We start from the raw sequence: 20362 nt of genomic DNA, 5'->3' as shown, positions 1-20362 counted from the left end.
GCCGCTGTTAGTTTTTAATCACTGAATTAAAGCACACTGAAATTAAGCTAGGTGCCAAAAGAAAAATTTGACTACCTTTCTGGCTCACCTTAGTGTCTATGGAAGGATTTCCCCAGAGTGGCATAAGCTGCACCTGTCTTACACAGCCTGTACACTCTCAGCAGGAGAGGAAGAATTAAAGAAAGGGTGGTTGGAGGGGAAGCAGTCACAGTGTTTGTGGCTGGAGGGCTGAGATGAGAAGGAAATCCCTCATGCATCCAACAGATGGGGTGCACATGCATGACTAAACCATCTTTGAAAGCCAGGACCTGGCAGGTTTTTACTGTCTTATGAGAAGTGAATCCAGGCACATACAGGAACCAGTTCAACCCTGCTTTTTTCTGGCACAACTCCAACATTCTGCTTTACTACCAACAGGTTCTACAGTATGATCCCAGCTGCACACTGGTAACACTGGTGCATACTGGCTTCAGATGAACACAGATACATACTCACATTTATTGACTACAGAGCATATTAGTTTTACATGGACTTACAATTTTTTATTTGAAATTAAAATTTATTTGAAATTAAAATTAATATTTTGTAAAGATTTAAATCCATTTTTACTCCTAAAAGTGACTCACTCACACTATGAGGTTTTTCCATACTCATGTGAACTTTGTACTTGTAGGTTTTCACTCAAAGTACTCAAGGCACGTTAATTTAGTGACAAAATCTCCATATTTGGATTCATCCAGGAGTCCTGCATTTTACTAGATTGCTTATGCTTTCTGCTAAGGGGCAGATTATTGAACTTTGTTTTTTTTTTTTTTAAGACCCATGTCATCCATGAAAAACTTCATCCAATGCAAAGCTTTCTCTTTCATTTCAGACTAAGATAAGATTCAGGAATATTGATTAATTGATTTGGGGTACAAATAGATAAACTTCAACATCACTTTAATTGATCCAGGATACGTAGTTCTTTGCAGTAAAACCAATAGAGCTAATTGGTGTGAAATGTACTGTGCATTGTACCATTAATACCTTGTTCATTTCTCTATGCAGTCTAACCTCCTTCCTGTGGTATAGGGAATACAATACACTTCATAGGTGGAGATTAGTTCAGATGTGCAATCTATACTTCAAGTAATGTCATTTATTAAGTCTCTTCATACATGTGCCAGACATATTAATTGTTTGGTGCTTTAAGGAATAAATAGATTATAAGTACATGGAAACAATTTATTTCAAGTATGTATCTACTCAAATATATAAATTTATATCTATGAAATTTCCTTTTAGGATAATTTTTAACTACTTAACAAAAACAAGATCTAACTCACAAATAAATGTGAAAAAAATAAGTCAAGAAGCTTAAGTCTAGAACCCCCAGTGTAAATATCTGGATGTATTATTTTATATATAAAGCCACAACTGAAATGTTTTCTTTGGTAATAAAAATCAATTAAAATTATATCACTCTCCCCCAAAAAAACTAGCTCTTGCTTCTGGTTCCAAAGACTACAATCATCTTTGTTGTCATAAGAGCTATTGCAAAGCTCTCCTGATATATGTTTAGTAAATAATTTTCAGAATAGAAGGTTTCATATGGAGTTTTATGGTCACACAATATATTTTCATAATATGTGTATATTTCCAACTCTTTCCATCACTAAGACATTTCTACAATATTTCATGTATATCTTGAGGTATCTTTTCCTCTTCTTCAGCTTACTGTTTTGTAAATAATTATCTGCTTTGCCATTTTATCCAATTTCTTTCTTGAAGGAAAAATAGCACGGTGGAAATAATATGAGTTTTTGGCACCAGACAGGGTTACATTTCAATCATGTCAACTCTTCACATGCTGTGCAATACTGGCCTTCGTTTTTTCTCTACTAGAAAGAATGTAGCATATAGAGAGAGTTCAAAACAGGATGCTTTTCCTCCTGATACACTTGTATGCTTTAGTTTTCCTACAGTTCAAGTTCTCCTGCTGCCACCCTGACGTAAGTCTTAACAAAAAGAATATTTGTCACCTGTACATTCTTCCTTTCCTACAATCTTAACCAACTGGCTTTAATGTACTTCCGTTGTAACATTCAAAGACCAAGTTTCTCTGTGATGACAACATAGATTATGGTTTGTGAGATAGGCAGAAAAACCATAATCTATGTTCTAAATATCTTTGTTATAATTAAAATAATATGTTAATTATGCTAATTAGCTATGTTAACATAATCTATGTTCTAAGTCACTTTGCTCTAATTAGGTCCACAGTTCCAAGATAATCATCACAATTATACATTTTAAAATAACTTCAAATGTAATATCTAAAAAATGATATTACTCAATGATATAATTGCTTAACAAAATTCCTAAAGAAACCTCTTGGAAATCATAATACAGATGCCCCAGAAATATTTACTCAAAACTAAATATGCTTCCAAGCTTTTAGATGACCTAAATTTTAAAAAAAAATTTTATTAAAAAAAAAGTTTTTTAGAGACAGGTCTCACTATATTGCCCAGGCTGGGGTGCAATGGCTATTCACAGTGGCAATCATCCTAGCCCTCCTGGCCTCAGGTGATCCTCCCATGTCAGCCTTCCGAGTAGTTGGAACTACAGGTGCATGCCACTGCACCCAGCTATATCATTATTAGCAATCAATTTAGGCAGCTACTCTATATCACTTTTAGGTGTTTCACATACATTATATTATTTATTCACTTTAAGAAATCTATAATATACATTTAATTAACCATTGTATTAGTGAGAACAGTGGGATTCAGGCTGTAGAATACCTGGAGGGAGTCTGAATCGCACTTCATCATAAAAGAGCAAACCAATGCCCAGAGCAGCCGAAGGTGAATGGTAAAATGTGGCATGTTTAGGCAAAGTGAATCTGCAATGCCACTCTATGCCCTGAATCTTGCTTGGCTTCAGCAGGATGTGGACATTTAAGAAAGCCCTTTGAAATGAGCAAGAAAGGAACAAGGGTCAGTATGTCTGCTAGGAGATAGGCTCTGCACACAATCAAATAAATTCTAATGCAGAAGCTGAGAGATGGAAAGTGGGAAGCAGATGCCCAGCTGAAGGATAATGGTAAAGAATCACCTAGAGCTGAGGGGCCCTAAGCAGGTTGAGAAGATTGGCCAAGTTCTAAGTAGCAGTCAAGTTCACTATCTATATCAAGAGAACAAAAGCAAGCAAATACACCAGATATCTTGTCACGTAAGTTTCTCCCTACGCCCAGGCACTGAGAAACAAAAGTAAAGAAGATTAGAGAAATATCAAAAAAGAGATAGAACTTACTAAATCCTTAGTGGACCACAAAAGGTTGTTTTGATCTGAAAGAGGCTAACATTCAAGTGATTAAATTAATTTTTCCCACTCCTAGGGAAGACAATGGCAGCTCATAAGCAAGTTAAGTTCCCTAAAGGGAAACAGTCAAATTTCTGCATATTAAATCTTAGATATGTAAATTTTGACAACCCCATCTCCCAATACTTGCATGTGTACTTTCGTTCCATGGAAATTGGCTTGGACAAGCAATCAAGATTCCTGTCATATCCACAGACATCTTTCTGAGGGATTCTTTCCCTTTGACAGTCCCTGATGAAATAGGAGCTCCCTTACATATGGCTAGAAATATTCTAATGTATGGCCTTGTCCTTGACTTCTAACCAATTATATCAGGACTTTTATCAGACTTGCAAGCCGTTAACTTCTGAGTCAATGGCATGTAAAGAGCCAGATACAAAAGACCTGTATAAATAAACACACTGAGCCAATCAGATGCTCTCACCACAGGATGACAGTTGGATGAAATAGCATGGATCAAATGTTTAGTAGAAGTGGAACTGAAAAGACTAGTGGGAGGAAAACAGTATTCAGATCTACTGAGCAATAGAAGTGGTGGTTATGACAGACAGAAGAATAGCTTCCCAAACATCCATATCCTAATCCCCAGAACCTGTTAATATGTTGTTACATAGCAAAAGGAAATTAAGTTTGCAGATGGAATTAAATTTACTAATCAGCTGGTCTTAAAAGAAGATTACCCTAGATAGTCAGAGTTAGCCAGTGGAATCAAAAAGGTCCTTAAAAATGGAAGAGGAAGATGTGACTAAGGAAGAGTAAACCAGAGAAATGGCAGCATGAGAAGAAATCAGGCCAACACAGCTGGCTTTGAAGACCAAGGGAAGGAGAAATGAGCCACAGAAAGGACTTCTCATCTCCAGAATTGTAAGAAAATGAATCTGCATTGTGTTAAACCAGTAAGTTTTTAGTCATCTGTCACCATAGCAATAGAAGACTAACATAATGTGTTGCGGGAAGTCAGGGACCCCGAATGGAGGGACCGGCTGAAGTCACAGCAGAAGAACATAAATTGTAAAGATTTCAAGGACATTTATTAGTTCCCCAAATTAATACTTTTATAATTTCTTATGCCTGTCTTTACTGCAATCTCTGAACATAAATTATGAAGATTTCATGGACACTTATCACTTCCCCAATCAATACCCTTGTGATTTCCTATGACTGTCTTTACTTTACTCTCTTAATCCCATCATCTTCATAAGCCGAGGAGGATGTATGTTGCCTCAGGACCCTGTGATGACTGCGTTAACTGCACAAATTGTTTGCAGAGCATGTGTGTTTGAACAATATGAAACCTGGGCACTTTGAAAAAAGAACAGGATAACAGCAATGTTCAGGCAACAAGGGAGATGACAGTTTGGATTCTGACTGCTAGTGAGCCAGAGAGAACAGAGCCATATTTCTCTTCTTTCAAAGGCAAATAGGAGAAATATCGCTGAATTCTTTTTCTCAGCAAGGAACATCTCTGAGAAAGAGAATGCGCCCTGAGGGTAGGCCTATAAATGGCCCCTTGGGGGCAGCTGTCTTTTACAGTCAAAGCCTAAGTCCCAGTCTCCCGTAGCGCTCCCAGGCTTATTAGGATGAGGAAATTCCCACCTAATACATTTTGGTCAGACAGGTTGTCTGCTCTCAAATCCCGTCTCCTGATAAGATGTTATCAATGACAATGCATGCCCGAAACTTCATTAGCAACTTTCATTTCACCCCATCCTGTGGTCCTGTGATCTTGCCCTGCCTCCACTTGCTTTGTGATATTTTATTACCTTGAGAAGTATGTGATCTCTGTGACCCACACCCTATTCATACACTCCCTCCCCTTTTGAAAATTGTTAATAAAAACTTGCTGGTTTTACGGTTCGGGGAGCATCACGGAACCTGCCGACGTGTGATGTCTCCCCTGGACACCCGGCTTTAAAATTTCTCTCTTTTGTACTCTTTCTCTTTATTTCTCAAACCAGCCAAGATGCTTAGGGAAACAGAAAAGAACCCACGTTAACTATCAGGGGTGGGTTCTCTCGATAATAATGAGTTAGCTGTGAAGAGTTCCCAGCAGAGTCAACAATGATAGCTTCTGAGCCTGCCTTGCCTCTGAACTGCCCTTCCTTGGAACAAACTATTTTCTAAATAACTTGAGTTCTTGCTGAAAGCCAGGTTCCTCCTGAGTTTGCTTAAATTAGCTAGTTTTTTTTTTTTTTTTTTTTAAATAGGATCTCATTATGTTATCCAGGCTGTTCTTGAACTCTTGGGCTTAAGCAATCCGCCTTTCTCAGCCTCCCAAAGCGCTGGAATTACAGGCTTGAGCCACAGCACCCTGCCTATTATTTTTTAAATGAGTAGGTCAACAATATACTTCCTGAGTGATTCACTGTTCCTAATAATGAAAAATTCTAACAGAACTGCATGTCTGAAGTTGTGATTAACAGTATTTATTATTAGTTTGCATTTTCATTTCATTTATCATTAGATTCTGATGAATATGAAAGATGAGCTCCATTGTGAGCAACATACAATTTCCATTAGGCATCAGGATATAATGAAATTAGTTCAAGTATACCCATTGTTACCTTCACAATTGTGTGAGGTTCTAAGAAGAAAGATGACAGAAAAGCTAAAAATATCAAAATGAACAAACATTGTATAAAACTGTACACAAACTGGATAAATAAATATCATCCTACCTCAAAATAATGAGAATTGGGATTAAAAGAAAGTGTTACATTATATTTCCCACCATCATTCTAATTCCACTATCTATTGGATAACAGGAGTAAATTCAATATCTTCAATACTAATGAAGGCAAGAAAAGTGATTCATTGTCACCTCTGCTGCTTCAGATACCCACAAAATCAATTTCACTTAATTTTAGTTGAATTTTGCAACGTGGGATGGTTTGTCTGTGGGTTATACTTTTTTTTTTTCCTTTATTAAGTATTCCTTGGGCTTTTGAACTACGTGTTCCTTAGCAACTAAGAATGTCTTCTCTTTAAAGGGTGTATTAACACAAAAGAATGATATAATGTACTTTCTTGATCACTTTCAAGGATCAAAGTTCCCTTAACTAAACAAATACTAATGCAATATTTTTATATATCGTAAGTATCTTTTTTCTTTATTTATCATAAGTCTCCTCATCATCTAAGCTGGTCATCACATAGAAATGTTGAGAAATGTGAAGATTCCTTCATCTAAGGTAAAGAGTAACTAGTGACTGGAGATCTGAATTGATGTTAGAATATACTTTTAACGACAACAAAGACAATACCAACAAAACCTCCTTTTCTCCTATGAAAATTAGCTGAGTTTTAACAAAATGAATTTTGTCATAAAAATTATGTAATCATTTCTAATTAGTCTCTGATATCTTCAACCTCTTCCTTCCCTTTGATTAAAATAATAAATGATGTCATCTCCTAAATAAAAGTCAGGCTTTTAAAATGTCTTACTCTTTAGCATATTGTCAATTGTGTTTAGGGCTGCTGTGTAAATAACTAATGCAAATAACAACTGCTAAAATATATTAATTCATCTTAGTGTGTGTGCATTTATGAAACTATAGGTAATCATTTTACAAGATGCATGATATTGTATTAATGTCATTTTTAAAAATCACATTTGATTCCCTGCATCTTCACTCTAAGCAAATTATGGCCTTTTTTTCTTTTCCCTATAACCTAGCTTTTTGAATTGGGACACTACCTTTGAAATTTTTTATGACTTGATATTTCTATTGTGCTACTTTTAAGCACATGTGAACATCAAACATATATAATTTATATAACCGTCATATTTATTGTGTATTTTCTATTCCCCTTCACCAGAAGGTAAATTTCAGGAAGACAAAGATTTTTGTCTGTTTTGTTCACTGGTGCATAACCAGTGCATAGCACAGTGCCTGGCACGATCACTAATGAGTGCATGAATTAGTGAATGGATACTGATTCTGTATCAGGCTTTGCTAGGAATGTAACTTCCCTGTATTTTTATAATTTATAAAACAACTTCTTCCCTGTATTTAAAAATCAACATTTATTTTAAGCCTAAAACAATGACCAAGCTACTACGCAGTTACATAATAGACTACAAATACAACACTGATACAATAATTAAATTCCACCAATAGAATAAATACACAAAATAAGGTAGTGATCAGTGTGAGGAAGAATATGAGTGTTCCAATGAAGAGACATAGAAATGTATGCTGTCAGAATTCCCAGAAATTAAGATCACATAGGCTGCAACAGTCACATAAATGAAACTATAGCCATGTTTTGGAGGAAAAGTGATTCAGTAAGGGATGAAAGAGATCAGAATGTGTGTAATACAAGGAGTTATGGGAAAATAGAGTGAAAGGCATATTGAGACATAATTATGAAGGATGATAAAAGGATATTGGTTTATATCTTATTCTCTAGTCTACCCAACCTATTTTAGACTAGTAAACCACCAAGCTCAGAACTTCTAGTGGCTATCACAGCAATCAGTGCACAGGAAGAATCTGAATTATAAATTTGTTCACTATAAACACAATCCGAATATATATATATACACACACATGCAATTATATACATACCACATACATATATGCACACATATAAATACATCATTTGCTCATATCCTCAAATTTATAGTGCATACTTTTCCAATGATAACTGTATCAAACTAGCATTCTAATACCCAACTCACGAGTCTCCCTAGCCACTCTATTCTTTCTATTTGCTGTGATACAGCTTCTTAGCTAGGACTATAACATTTCAAATGGAGCATCATCTTTAGAAGGATATTTAGGAAGAACGAAGTCACAATTGGTGAGCGTTCTCCAGCACACACTGCTACTTGCCCTAGCTCCTATTAACAAGAACATGATGGTGACATTTCCAAGCAATATATTAAAGATGGAAGAAAGAAAAGAACAAGTGACAATTGCAAACAGGACACTTAATTTTCTCCATATTATACATAGGAATGGGTGATTATATTTAACCAGAAATGCAGGTTGTCCCTTGAACAGAAAAACTAAACTATAACAAAGATGAAAGAATCTTTCAGTTTTTAGGATAAAGGTGTTTGGTACAAAAAGTAAATTTTAAGTTCATGTTTAAGAATACCTAGATTCAAAACAAGGAAAATATTAACATACATAAATAACAGAAACTCTCTACCTGTTTTGTTGTTGTTATTTCTTAATTCCAGAGGTAATTAATTAACCTAGCCTCTCTTTTTCCATATCTGAAGCTATATATAAATTGTAATTTGAGTATATACTTTGCCAGAAAATTCATATGCAATTAAAAGTGAAAAAGATCATACTAAATTCATTAAAACTAAATTTAAAAATAATTAACCATAGGCTGAGTGAGCTGCCTGTTTAATGTCTCTAACCCCAAACGACCTAAATTCATTTCACTGCCAGTAAAACAATTTTTCAAAGCAGTCCGGTTTTAATTTGCCCATAACTGTCATACCTTATTAACAAATGGCTTTTCTAAAGCAAAACTGATACCTACCAATGCTGATATACAATTTTACAAATTTATATTCATTTAAAGAATTTCATACACTCAGATTCTTCAGTTCTTCTTGAGCAGTTTTTCAACCTTAGTACAATTGACATTTTACAGATAATTATCTGTTGTGAAGGGATGTCTCATGCATTGTAGGATGTTTAAAAGCCTCACCGGCCTTTTTACCAAGACTATGCAAGTAGCAACCACCCCATGCCCCCAGTTATGATAATCACAAGTATTTCCATACCATCCCATGCCCTGAGTTATGATAATGACAATATTTCCAAAGATTGCCAAATATATGCCAAGGCACAAAACAGCCCCTGGCTGAGAACCACTGCACTAAATATATATTTAGAGAAATAATAAATAATAACATATCCCTCAAATAGTAGCATAACTTCAGAATGTTAATTAATGGCTGGATGAGAATGGTAAGGTTAAAAAAAAAACGTTTTAATATCTTTTGAGAAAATATTGAAAGTCACCCTAAAATTAGAAATCCCCTGAGTTTATTCTGTGTCTTTGAAAATTAATGTAATTAACCACTGTTCAAACAAAAATAGCTTCTTACTTAAAAATCTCCAGTGCAGCAGGGAGGCGGGGGCAGGATGATGGTGAAAGGAATCCATACTCTCTGCACTCTTTGTAGTGCTATATTCTGCAGTCAAAATAGATTTCTTTCTACTTATGACAAAAAGAGCAAATTCAGAGTGTAAGATAATTTTAAATTGCCTACATCATTATGGTGCTGATTTAGTTATAGCACTTAATTGTTGAGGGAAGTAAGGCAACTCTGAATAAAAGCAAAACATATGGAATTAATAATAAATAGTATATATTTGTTTATTGAAAGTGAGAAAGCACATAACTTATTTAAAATTTTATATTGCCTTTTACCCTCAAAACAATTGGGTAAAGGGAATTCTAATATCTGATATTCTAATACAGCTTTTTTCAGCACTCCCGGACTTGAAGATTTCCAATCCTCCTTGTTGCCTGCACATCTTGCTGATTCCCTAGTCAGGATCACCAATGATTAATTGTGTTCTGTTTTTGAGTATCTCCCTTTGTAAATATATTAAACTCTCTGCCACCTAGAAAAAGAATATTCTATTTACAGGAGATGACATGACCACAATGTCAAAGAATAAGCATTAGTTTGAATTACTAATGAAAAGAAATTATTCACTCAGAATGCTTATGTAAATACTATCTTAATTGAGAGTGCTGAATGCTCAATATTTATACACATTTCATATTTACATCTTTGAGTAGCATATTGAAATGTAAAGGTATTGGTTTTGAAATTTTCACTTAATAAATCATTAACAATGAATCAAAAGCCAGGAAGTTCTATGGCAATGCCACTGCAGAATAAGCCTACCTTCAAAATTAAGCTTCCAGGAAAAATTTAATCAACACATTATTCTAAATATATTTGCAGATGCTATCCTAAAATTTGAGAAAGTCAGACAGTTTACCTTTAAGAAGAAAGCTTCATAACAACAATGTCACATGCACCATTTAAAATGGCAATGGTAAACATTTCATTAACTTTAAAACACTGTTCTCAGGAATATTAAGACTATTTAATTTTTTAAAAGGTTATATATTCATAAATATGTGATGATCAGCCTTGCCATTTGTCAGTGCAGTAGCTAATGGAGTATGTGTGTGTGTGTGTTTAGAAATAATAAAATATATTTCAAAATATTCTATAATCCAGACTATTAAAAATACATATATATTTTTCTAAATTTGGGGATTGTTCTCCTATTTTTCTGTCTATAATATTTTAAATGTGTAAATACAGCTTCTATCTCTGTTAATATAGCTTTAATACATTTTTATATATTCAGATAATAATACATACAAGTGAAGACTGCTCTTGTCCTCCACTATTGGTTCTGTCCCCTTCCATTGTGACAGAATTTTAGTGGGGCACATGGCTGCTCAGAAAAAGCCTCCACTTCTTTGACACATTTTGAGTTAGATGTGACTAAATTCTAACCACTGGAATGTGAGCAAAACGTCTTACTCTTAAATGACTGGATATCTTCTCTCCAAATCTCTTTCCCTTTACAGGACAACTGGGAAATAAAAAGCAACTGGAAGAATAATTTTGTATCCAGGCATGGAAGCCACACGCTAAGGATGGCAGAGTCACCCTGCCAGCCCTCGACAGCTTACCTCTCAACTGCTATGTGACAGTAAAATATGTGTTTAGCCTGTATGTTTGTCATACTGGTCCAGGCTGTACCCCAACTTATACAACGCCACCAAGTAATATGACAAATGAATGACATTTGTTGAGCTCTCATTATATGTCAATAAATAATTTATATGGATTGTATCATTAATCCCAACAACTCCATGAGATTAAATATCTTGGCCAGATCCTAAAGCTGGCAATTGGCAGAACCAAGGTAAAATAGCCTTAGGGATTTTTCAGAGGGATATGCTATAATACTCCATTTGAAATATTAAGTGTTTTCTTCAGTTAGAAGACCATGAAGAAAAAAAATCAGTGAAAATTTACTTTCTGTATCATTCTTAGCAATTATCTCAATGGATATACAAACAAACCATTTCTGTGGTATCAACAGAAATGGGAGGTTTTAAATTATGAATGTATATTATATGTTAAAATTTCCTTCCACTTTTTTCTTTTTGGAAAAAAAAATCAAATGGAAACATCATGAGTAGGTAATTGTTGCTGGCGGAGCTTTGGTTTCTTATAATTTATATCTTTTATAAAAAGAGCATTAGCATAATCAGATATACTGACCTTGTTTACGTAGGGAATCTGCTTATTTTTTCAAGGTACAAATAAGGACAAAAAATGCTATTAACATATGTTCTAAAGCATACAAGAAGGTGTTTCAAATTTCAGAGTTGCATCCTATTTAATAGTTGTGTAACCTAAAACAAAATTTTAACCTTCTCTCAATTATTTTACCCACCTTGTGGATAAGCATATACAACTGATGGACATATGTATTCTCCAAATGGTTCAGTAATGGAATAATCTAATAAAAGACATCTTAAAAGTCTAATGCATCACGGACAATAGTCCTAAGCAACCCTATTCACTCGTGATCTTTAACAGAAGACAGGCAGGTAACCTGGGAAAAATCTCACATTTGTAAAGTTGAAGCACTGAATGTATTCAATAATATTAGCAACTTTCTGTGGGCTACTATTTTAGGATACAATAAAGCAATTTTCACAAAATTGCAAAACTATATTACTATTTTATTTTTGAGACAGGGTCTCACTCTGAGGCCCAGGCTGGAGTGCAGTGGCACAATCACAAAAAATATATTACTTTAGCCATGGTACCTGTGTTGGTTCTTGGCCTTCATGTAAAAAGCTAATTGTACCCTGTGAAGTCAGTAAAAAATGAATGTAATTTGTAATTTGAAGAACCTTCATTTCTACAATATTAAATTTCAACCTGGAGCCCTGCTAAACTCCTGTGTTTATTCAACTTCTGGCCCTCACCATGTATCCAACACCCCCAATCTCAGCTCAAAGTTCACTCTAAACTCTGACATTCTTCCTCAAAAGGAATGAGGCAATATGGAATCATTTGTCTGTGTAAGATGATACTCTTTGTGTGCCCTAGTACTTAAATTCTTTTTCCAATAATGAATTCTGCTCTAACACTCTTCCCACCACCCCAGTTATCTAACATATTATTCATTAATTTGGAATTTTTCTGTCACCGTAAAGAGGTATGTATCCCATAAACAGAAAACTAGAGAGATTTTCTTTCATCTTTTCCATTCTATTTTGTTATGTTAATTCAGAAAGAGTCATTGATTCATTCATCAATAGCTATACTCTTCTTAGTAATCTATTCTTCATAAAGCATAATAGAAACCAGTTAGACTTCTTTTTGGTTAATGAGTCATTGCAAAAAAGCAGATTCAGAAAGAAAAGTTTCACATATTAACACCAAAAGGAACAATGAGGCCAGCCAAGCAAGTTGTTTTTTGAGGCTGGGGAAGCACTCACAGAGTAAGGGAGATGCTCCCAAGAGCAGCTTATTTTTAATCTCCACCTGTTGATAAAACAGTCATGTAATTTCTCACCAGAACCTGTAATTTCTTTTTTTTTCTTATTATGATTAAATAAAATATTTGCTCTCAATCTAAATAGTGTCCAAATGAAAATTAACAAAGAAGATTTGGTGGTGCTTCCAAATAAACTCCATGACTTTCGCAGAGGCTCACTTACTACCTACACACTTTCATATTCTAATTTAGTTTCCCACAGTGAATCACTACAGATCCCAAGCATCGGCACACAATAACTTTCAAGTTTCTTTGCACCATCAGTAATTGAGATTTGTTTTTATCAACAGAGTGTCAGTTCTCTGAGGAGAGGAATACTGTTTCTTTATTTATCTTTGGCAGCCCGCACAGTGTCTGGGACATATTACCTGCTCAACATAATACACTGACTAGAATTAAATCTGATCATTGTTATTCGCAGGGAACACCTTTCATTTCCAAACATATTCCCCTTATCTCACAGATACTTAGGTTTGTTCAACACACTCTATAGTTGTTTTATAAAGAGATTCTAGTATAATTTTTTGAAGTATATATGTATGTGGTTTCCTTAAGAATTTCTATTAATACATGAAGTAACCACACATTCCATTTTCTCATACATACTTGCATGATAAATAGTCATATATTATACATCAAGCTGCTTTTATACCACTTTATCTCATTGACTCATCACATTTTTGGAAAATAAAAGGCCTCATTTCATCACTAACAATACAAGATGAGAATACTTTCAAATGTATTATTTACATTGAAATGAAAGTAGTGAGGCCCTTAAAAAGTGACATTTAATTTTTAATAAATCTTACAGAACCTATACATGTAAATGCTCTTACCCATGGAAAATAATCTAGTTAAGATGCCATACAAATATTTATATATTGCTGTCACTCAAACATCGTTTTAGAGTGACTTTCATAGCCAATTCATAAGTCACAAGAAAAATCATCTTTTATAGAGTCTCCTTATCTTGCACCAAAACCGTTATTACTGATCTCAATGACTAACTCTAATCTCTAGACATGCCTGTAAACACTTTTCAAATAATTTTTACCCTCAAAGAATAAAGATGTGTTTTCACTGAGGATATTCAAAAGAATCCATCACAGGAGTTCAAGTCACCACTGTATGAGGGATTATTAAATATATTCTGAAGAATGGAAACATTATAATAGTAAGTACATGACTTCCCTACTTAAATTTATGGAGAGTATACATGACACGCAGACTTATTTAAGTGAGACCTACGTATCAACTGCAAAGTGTGCTGAGAAAGTTTCCTTAGTTTTTAAGGATGGCATTTCTTGTTCACAGTAACTAGCAGTACCAAAGGTGTCTCTCAGAATTTCACCACCAGACCCACATGAGAAATCACATCCCATTTGTAATATAGAGATATAGTTTCCTAGAAGATAGAACTGCATTTGAATTAATGAAAAGATTAAGAAATCTCTTTGGTGGATTTTACTCACATCAACAAGCTGATTGACTCCACTTGCTGTTTTTGCCAGTGTGACAAGGTCTTCTTGCATCTTATCCACCCATGATTTGATACTGCAGAAATCAGAAAAGATTATATTCTATCAGATCTCTGGCAAATAAAAGTCACACGCTGATATTTTATATCCATGCTACAGATAATTCATTAAAATGCCCTTAAATTATTCTCCCTCCTAGCACCAACTATGTCCACCCTTCCACTCCAGCTTTAAATTGCAAAAGCACTGAATCTTTAGTGTGCAGGCTTTCAGGATGCTGAAATGCCTCCAAATCAAAAGAGAAAAATGACATTGATGTCTTGTCCAATGAGAGTAAACAATTTGCTTATTTTGTATTAAAATTCCATTAAATAGCTATTAAACATTCTAAACTACAAACTTTATCTTTTAGCTTCCAAGTCTTCTGAATATAATAGTAACATTATACTAAATGCAGACCATTTGTAAAATGCAAGAAAAATTCCACCAGCCAGGTAGAACATTCAACAATTTGATGCATTCCCTTCTAGTCTTTTAAAATTCCTTCACATAGTTGAAAGCATGTTATATAAAATTCATGTATCTTTTAGCTTTATATCATACAATATGTACTTTCCCATGGCATTACAAACATTTTGTAAACATTTTATTTTTAATGGCCACTTAATATTCCATTATCATGGCCACTTAATATTCCATTATCTCTATATTCCATAATATACTTGACCATCCTCCTTTTTAAAGGGAAATTTAAGAAATCATCAGCTTTTAACCACTAGATACTACACTACCACAAATATCTTAGAGCATGAAGCATAAGAATATTTTACTTCCAGTCTGGGCATTGTGGCTCACGCCTGTAATCCTAGCATTTTGGGAGGCTGAGGCAGGTGGATCACGAGGTCAGGAGATCGAGACCATCCTGGCTAACACGGTGAAACCTTGTCTCTACTAAAAATACAAAAAATTAGACAGGCGTGGTGGCCGGCGCCTGTAGTCCCAACTACTCGGGAGGCTGAGGCAGGAGAATGGCATGAACCCCGGAGGTGGAGCTTGCAGTGAGCCCAGATCACGCCACTGCTCTCCAGCCTGGGCAACAGAGCGAGACCCGTCTCAAAAAAAAAAAAAGAATATTTCCTTAGCGAGGCTCTTAGATTTGGAATTACTAGATCCAATTAGATTTGGAATTACTGGATCCAAGTAATTACTGGAATTACTAGATCCAAATTTTAAAGCAGTAGTTTTGATCATTACAATTGTGATTGAAGGATTTAAGTTCAAATCTTTTTCAGGTATACAATGTACATCTTAGATGACCATTATGCAATGACATCTTAAAATATGAGCTATGGATGTCAGGATATTTTAGAAGACCCTAAATCCATGTTCTATATCACTTTTTCCTGGTATTAGAGATATTGCCAAATAGAACCACAAAATCTTCCCTATTCATATTAAAATCACTTAATTTGTATTCCTCCATATATTTCACTTATTCTTCCTCAGGTTGTAGACCTAAAGTGTGTATTCCTTTTTGCCAAGGCAAGTATAAAGAAACATTAGTAAGCTAGTAAGAATGTTAGATGATTTATATTTGAATTTGAACTTTTCTCTACATATCTATGTATAATTTCAGTCATGGAGATGTAATTGTGTATGTCTTCTCTTCCTTAGGGAAGAAATCCAGTAGTATAAATATAATTTTTTAAATATAAATATAAGTAGTGTAAATATATTTTTTCAGATAAATTTAAATATAACAAAATAAAAATGGAATAAAAGTATGACGTGGAAAAGAGATTTAAATGACATGGAAGAGAGCATTTCAAGAATGATGAGCAGAGAAGAGGAAGAAAAAAATGGAAAGTCAGTTATAGAAAAGGATGAAATGCCTTAGAGGAAAACACAGAGGCTTCACTGACATATGAAACAAACTAGTTACTAAATGAAATACATTACAACTAGGAATACTTTAGCACATATGAAAATAAGGAAGAATACTTATTAAATCACACTGTATGAACAGGATAGAAAAAGGTAAATGAATATCAAGAAACAAAAAACAAAAGAGAGTAAGGATAAAATAGAGAAAAATTGTTAGAATAATATTTTAACTAGTGCTACTTATTCGCTGGTGCCTATATTTGAAAAATATTTTAAGTAAATACTCTTAGTAAATACAGCTGTGTCCCATTTTTATATTAAATACAAAAAATTACAGTATGATACAGGTAGGAGCAAAAACCATTGATACAATAATTTCCTAATTTAGATGAGACTATCTCATTTCTCTAAGCAGGTGCTGAACAAGTACTAGAACCTAGAGAAAATGAGTCATCTCTTCTCAAATATAATTTGCAACACTGACAAATAGTAAGACAAGTTATACATCCCTTTAGCTCGAAACTGAGAGGCAAAGAATATATATGTAAGGAAGTGAATGTAACTCATCCCTGAATTCTGATTTATACTAAACTGATGCAAAATATGCATTCTAACTTGTCACAAGTGCACTGTCACTACCAATGTTCATTGAGGTGAACCTGCTTTGGCTGAAAAGCAATTCAGAACCCATCCAGTCTTCCCTACCCCACTGACAAGCTGTTAGGAACACTTTATAGGAGCAAGGATTATTTTTTATAAATATGAGGTGTTAACCTGGTTTTCTGAAATGCTTAGGCACTCAGGCTTTCAACCTGGAATTAAAAGTTTATAAAAAATAGAAAATAAGGAAAGGCCCCATTAATCATGAAAGTAAAAAATTACTCAAGTGAAAACACTCATATGAGCAAAAAATTTTTATCAGTCTTTCTCTTTCTTGGTAAATTGTCACGCACAAATATGTAATCACTAAGCACTATTTTATTAAATTTATACAGAAGACACTATAAAATTTGGGGGAAATTACAGAGGATACAGCTTTTTCATGTAATAAGCAACTAACATAGCACTCCACTAGGAAGAATTCATTGTGGTTCTTTGTCAATCCATTCAACATGTACTAGTAACTGCTGGAAAAGATACTAAAAGATGGAGATGCAGGCTGCGTTTAAAACTGGGTCTGGGAGGGAGAGAGAAAACAACAAGAAGAACATGGTAGGAAATGTTTGAGGAAGCACAAGAGAGTCAATGCTTAGTAAGTAGTGGTATGAGGAGGTTGATAGAAGAGGCTTTCTGGAGTAGTAGCTACTTGAAGTCATATTTGAAAGACAAGTGGAACTTGTCAAAATTGAGCAGAGTGGGAAGTAACAACGAAGGCGGAGAGAATGTAAAACATGACATGTTCAGTAACATAAAGAGATTCAAATGATTGAGTCCAAGCTTGGTTCAGCAAAAGGTATGGAATGAGGGCAGGAGAGATAGGGAAGAGTGATGGGTCAGGCCAAGGGTCTTAAATACGATTCTGAAACATTTAGATTATATTCTCAAAATAATGGAGAGATACTAGAAAATGAGAAGTCAGAGAGTAAAAAGATCACGTAAATGTATATAAACATGATTAAATTATTTCCCTGACACTGAGTGGATGGTAGTTTACAGGGAGAAAAGAAATCACAAACAGAAAGTCTAGTTAAGAGGTAAGAAATGAGATGGACTCAGACTAATTTAGTGGTGGTGGAAGGGATAAAGGAAAAAGAAGGGGAGGCCAAGTAGAAGCAACTAACGCAACAGAAATTCTGAAGGATGGACAATAAGACTTCATGCACTGTTGGGTATAGAAAGTGAATGACAGGAAGAAAGTGGGATGATTCAGGGAGTTTCTCAGGTAGAGGATGATGGGAAATTGTGGCATAGAAAGTAAGTATAGGAGAAATAACAGTTTAAAGGGACATTGACAGGTTCATTTTTATTGGTTCAATTAGAGGTGTTTTGGGGAGACTCAAGTATAAACATACACTAGGCAATTGAATGGCATGGGTTTAGAGCTCTTGAAAGAGAAATCTCCATAGAAATTAAGATCAATGTATAACTCCCGAAGTAGAGTGAAGAGCGAAAGGAAGGAAATAAACAGTAGTTACAAATCTGGAAAGGTACATTTAAAAAACAAACAGAGGAACCTGAGTAGTATAGAAAAAGGAATCCAAGAACAATGGTATCGCAAGAGCCAAAGCAGAGAGAAGTTTCCAAACAGAAGAAAGAAGTATACAGTCATCAAATAAGGTGAAAAATTTATCCCACCTTATCTTTGAGGAGAATGAAACATGGAGAATGAGGAATCAGTGTTCTTTTTGGTTTTTAATAGAATAGAAGTGAGCCTATTTCTATGCAAAAAGAGAAAGGCAAGTGGAGAAGGAAATATCAAAGATTCAGGAGAGAACATGTAATTTATTGACAATGATGGGATACAGGAAATGCCACCCCCAAACAGGGCACCTTGGTGTTTAAGAAAACAGCAAAAGCAAGGAGGTCTTTCTGACCTTCTCCCACGAGGCAGACAATAAAGCCTAGGAAGGTCACTGTCTGACCTCCCTCCCTTCTCCCCTGAAGACTCTCATGTGGCGAGTGTCCTGCCCTATACCCAAAGGGAAGGAACATCACACAGAGACTCCAAGAAGTACTGAATAAACAAGTCTTGCTAAGTTTCCCTAGTTTATTAGTAGATCATACCCTTTCATCTTCTAATCATACTTCTGCAGTACTGTCCATAAAAACATACAGTTTTCCATAGGTTTTGGGGTCATTTTCTGAAGGTTCCTGTGTCACATAAAACTTAATTCATATGCTTTTCTCTTGCTATTTGTCTTTTATGTTATAGGAGATCTCAGCTGTGAATCTTGCAATAGGTAAGAAATCTTTTCTCCCCTACAACTGTCCTTTAAAAGGTTCCAGATATTTTTTCTAGTTTCCAACGTGAGAATGTGGAAGTGAGGGATGAATTAAGAAATAAGTAGAACCAAAGAGAAATCTAATCCATGGGTAGAAGACAGGATACTTCTTCTCTGGAAAATGGAAAGAGAATGTAGATTTGGGGTAAATTGAAATAACTGGAATAACGAGAAAAGTTGAGATAGTTTTACCTACTGCTCTTTATTTTCTTTGTAATGAAGGAGGACCAGTCATCTGTTAAGGGACAAGAAGTAGGTATTAAGGTAGATAGTTGAAAAGAAAAATTGGAGGCTTAAAAAGAATAGCTGGAGAGTATTTAAGGACTTGGCATTATACTGGAGGTCATCAGTTTCCACTGGTATTAATCAGTATGGCTGTGTGAAATTCTTACTAGTATAGTCTGAGGAGAGCAAGTTCGGGGGAAAAAGGCATTCAGATGAATGTGGGGCAGATACCAGCAGGTGAGAAAGAAAGACAAGGAAAGGCAGTTGACGGTCCTGACAATTTCAAGATCTCCACACATTCTAAATTAACAAGGACTACTAAAATATTCACTAAAATGTTTTTAATATTTGCATAAACAACACTTAGCTCCTTAACCCTTTTTCTATGCAACCAAGAATTTTATCATAATACTTATAAGAAACTGTGAAAATACCAAATTACCAGATTTCAAATTTTTATTTTTTGCATTTTTTGCGTGATAACTTATGAATATACTGCAGAGACTAAATGAGGAGGGCTGAGTATACACACCACACTTTAAATCACCTGATACAAGCATTTTTAAAAGAACAAAATCCTAAAATTATTGTGAAATCAAATTGCTCTAAGAAAGTTTAATAGTTTGAAAATCTTTCTCTTAGATAAAAATATATGCAATCTTTGGCTAGCTCAAGAAAGTGCATGGCAACTCATGTATATCTTGTTGTACAGGTATAATAGACCTTGACTAATAGGTACATTGTTTCCATGAGAAAATACATGGAATTTTTCAAATACGCAATGGCAAGAACACACTTAACACTGCTTGTTAGAAATGTATATTCCCTGGCTCCAAGTCTCCAATAGTAACAGAGGTTTCAGTGTTATAAAGGCAGG

The 20362-nt window shown here is 34.7% G+C and overlaps 1 protein-coding gene across 7 annotated transcripts in view; it reads right to left on the bottom strand.

The window, feature by feature from the left end:
* Positions 1-20362, bottom strand: part of CACNA2D1 (calcium voltage-gated channel auxiliary subunit alpha2delta 1) — a 498928-nt gene that overhangs the window by 393094 nt on the left and 85472 nt on the right. For all 7 annotated transcript variants that reach the window (XM_005550361.4, XM_005550362.4, XM_005550363.4 and 4 more), the window contains exon 2: positions 14429-14510. In XM_005550361.4, the coding sequence (XP_005550418.1) occupies positions 14429-14510 (82 nt within the window). The remainder of the gene's footprint in view (positions 1-14428; positions 14511-20362) is intronic.

The sequence above is a fragment of the Macaca fascicularis genome, chromosome 3, assembly GCF_037993035.2.
Source record: "Macaca fascicularis isolate 582-1 chromosome 3, T2T-MFA8v1.1".
Lineage (NCBI taxonomy): Eukaryota > Metazoa > Chordata > Mammalia > Primates > Cercopithecidae > Macaca > Macaca fascicularis.
This window is presented reverse-complemented; position numbering and strand designations above follow the sequence as displayed.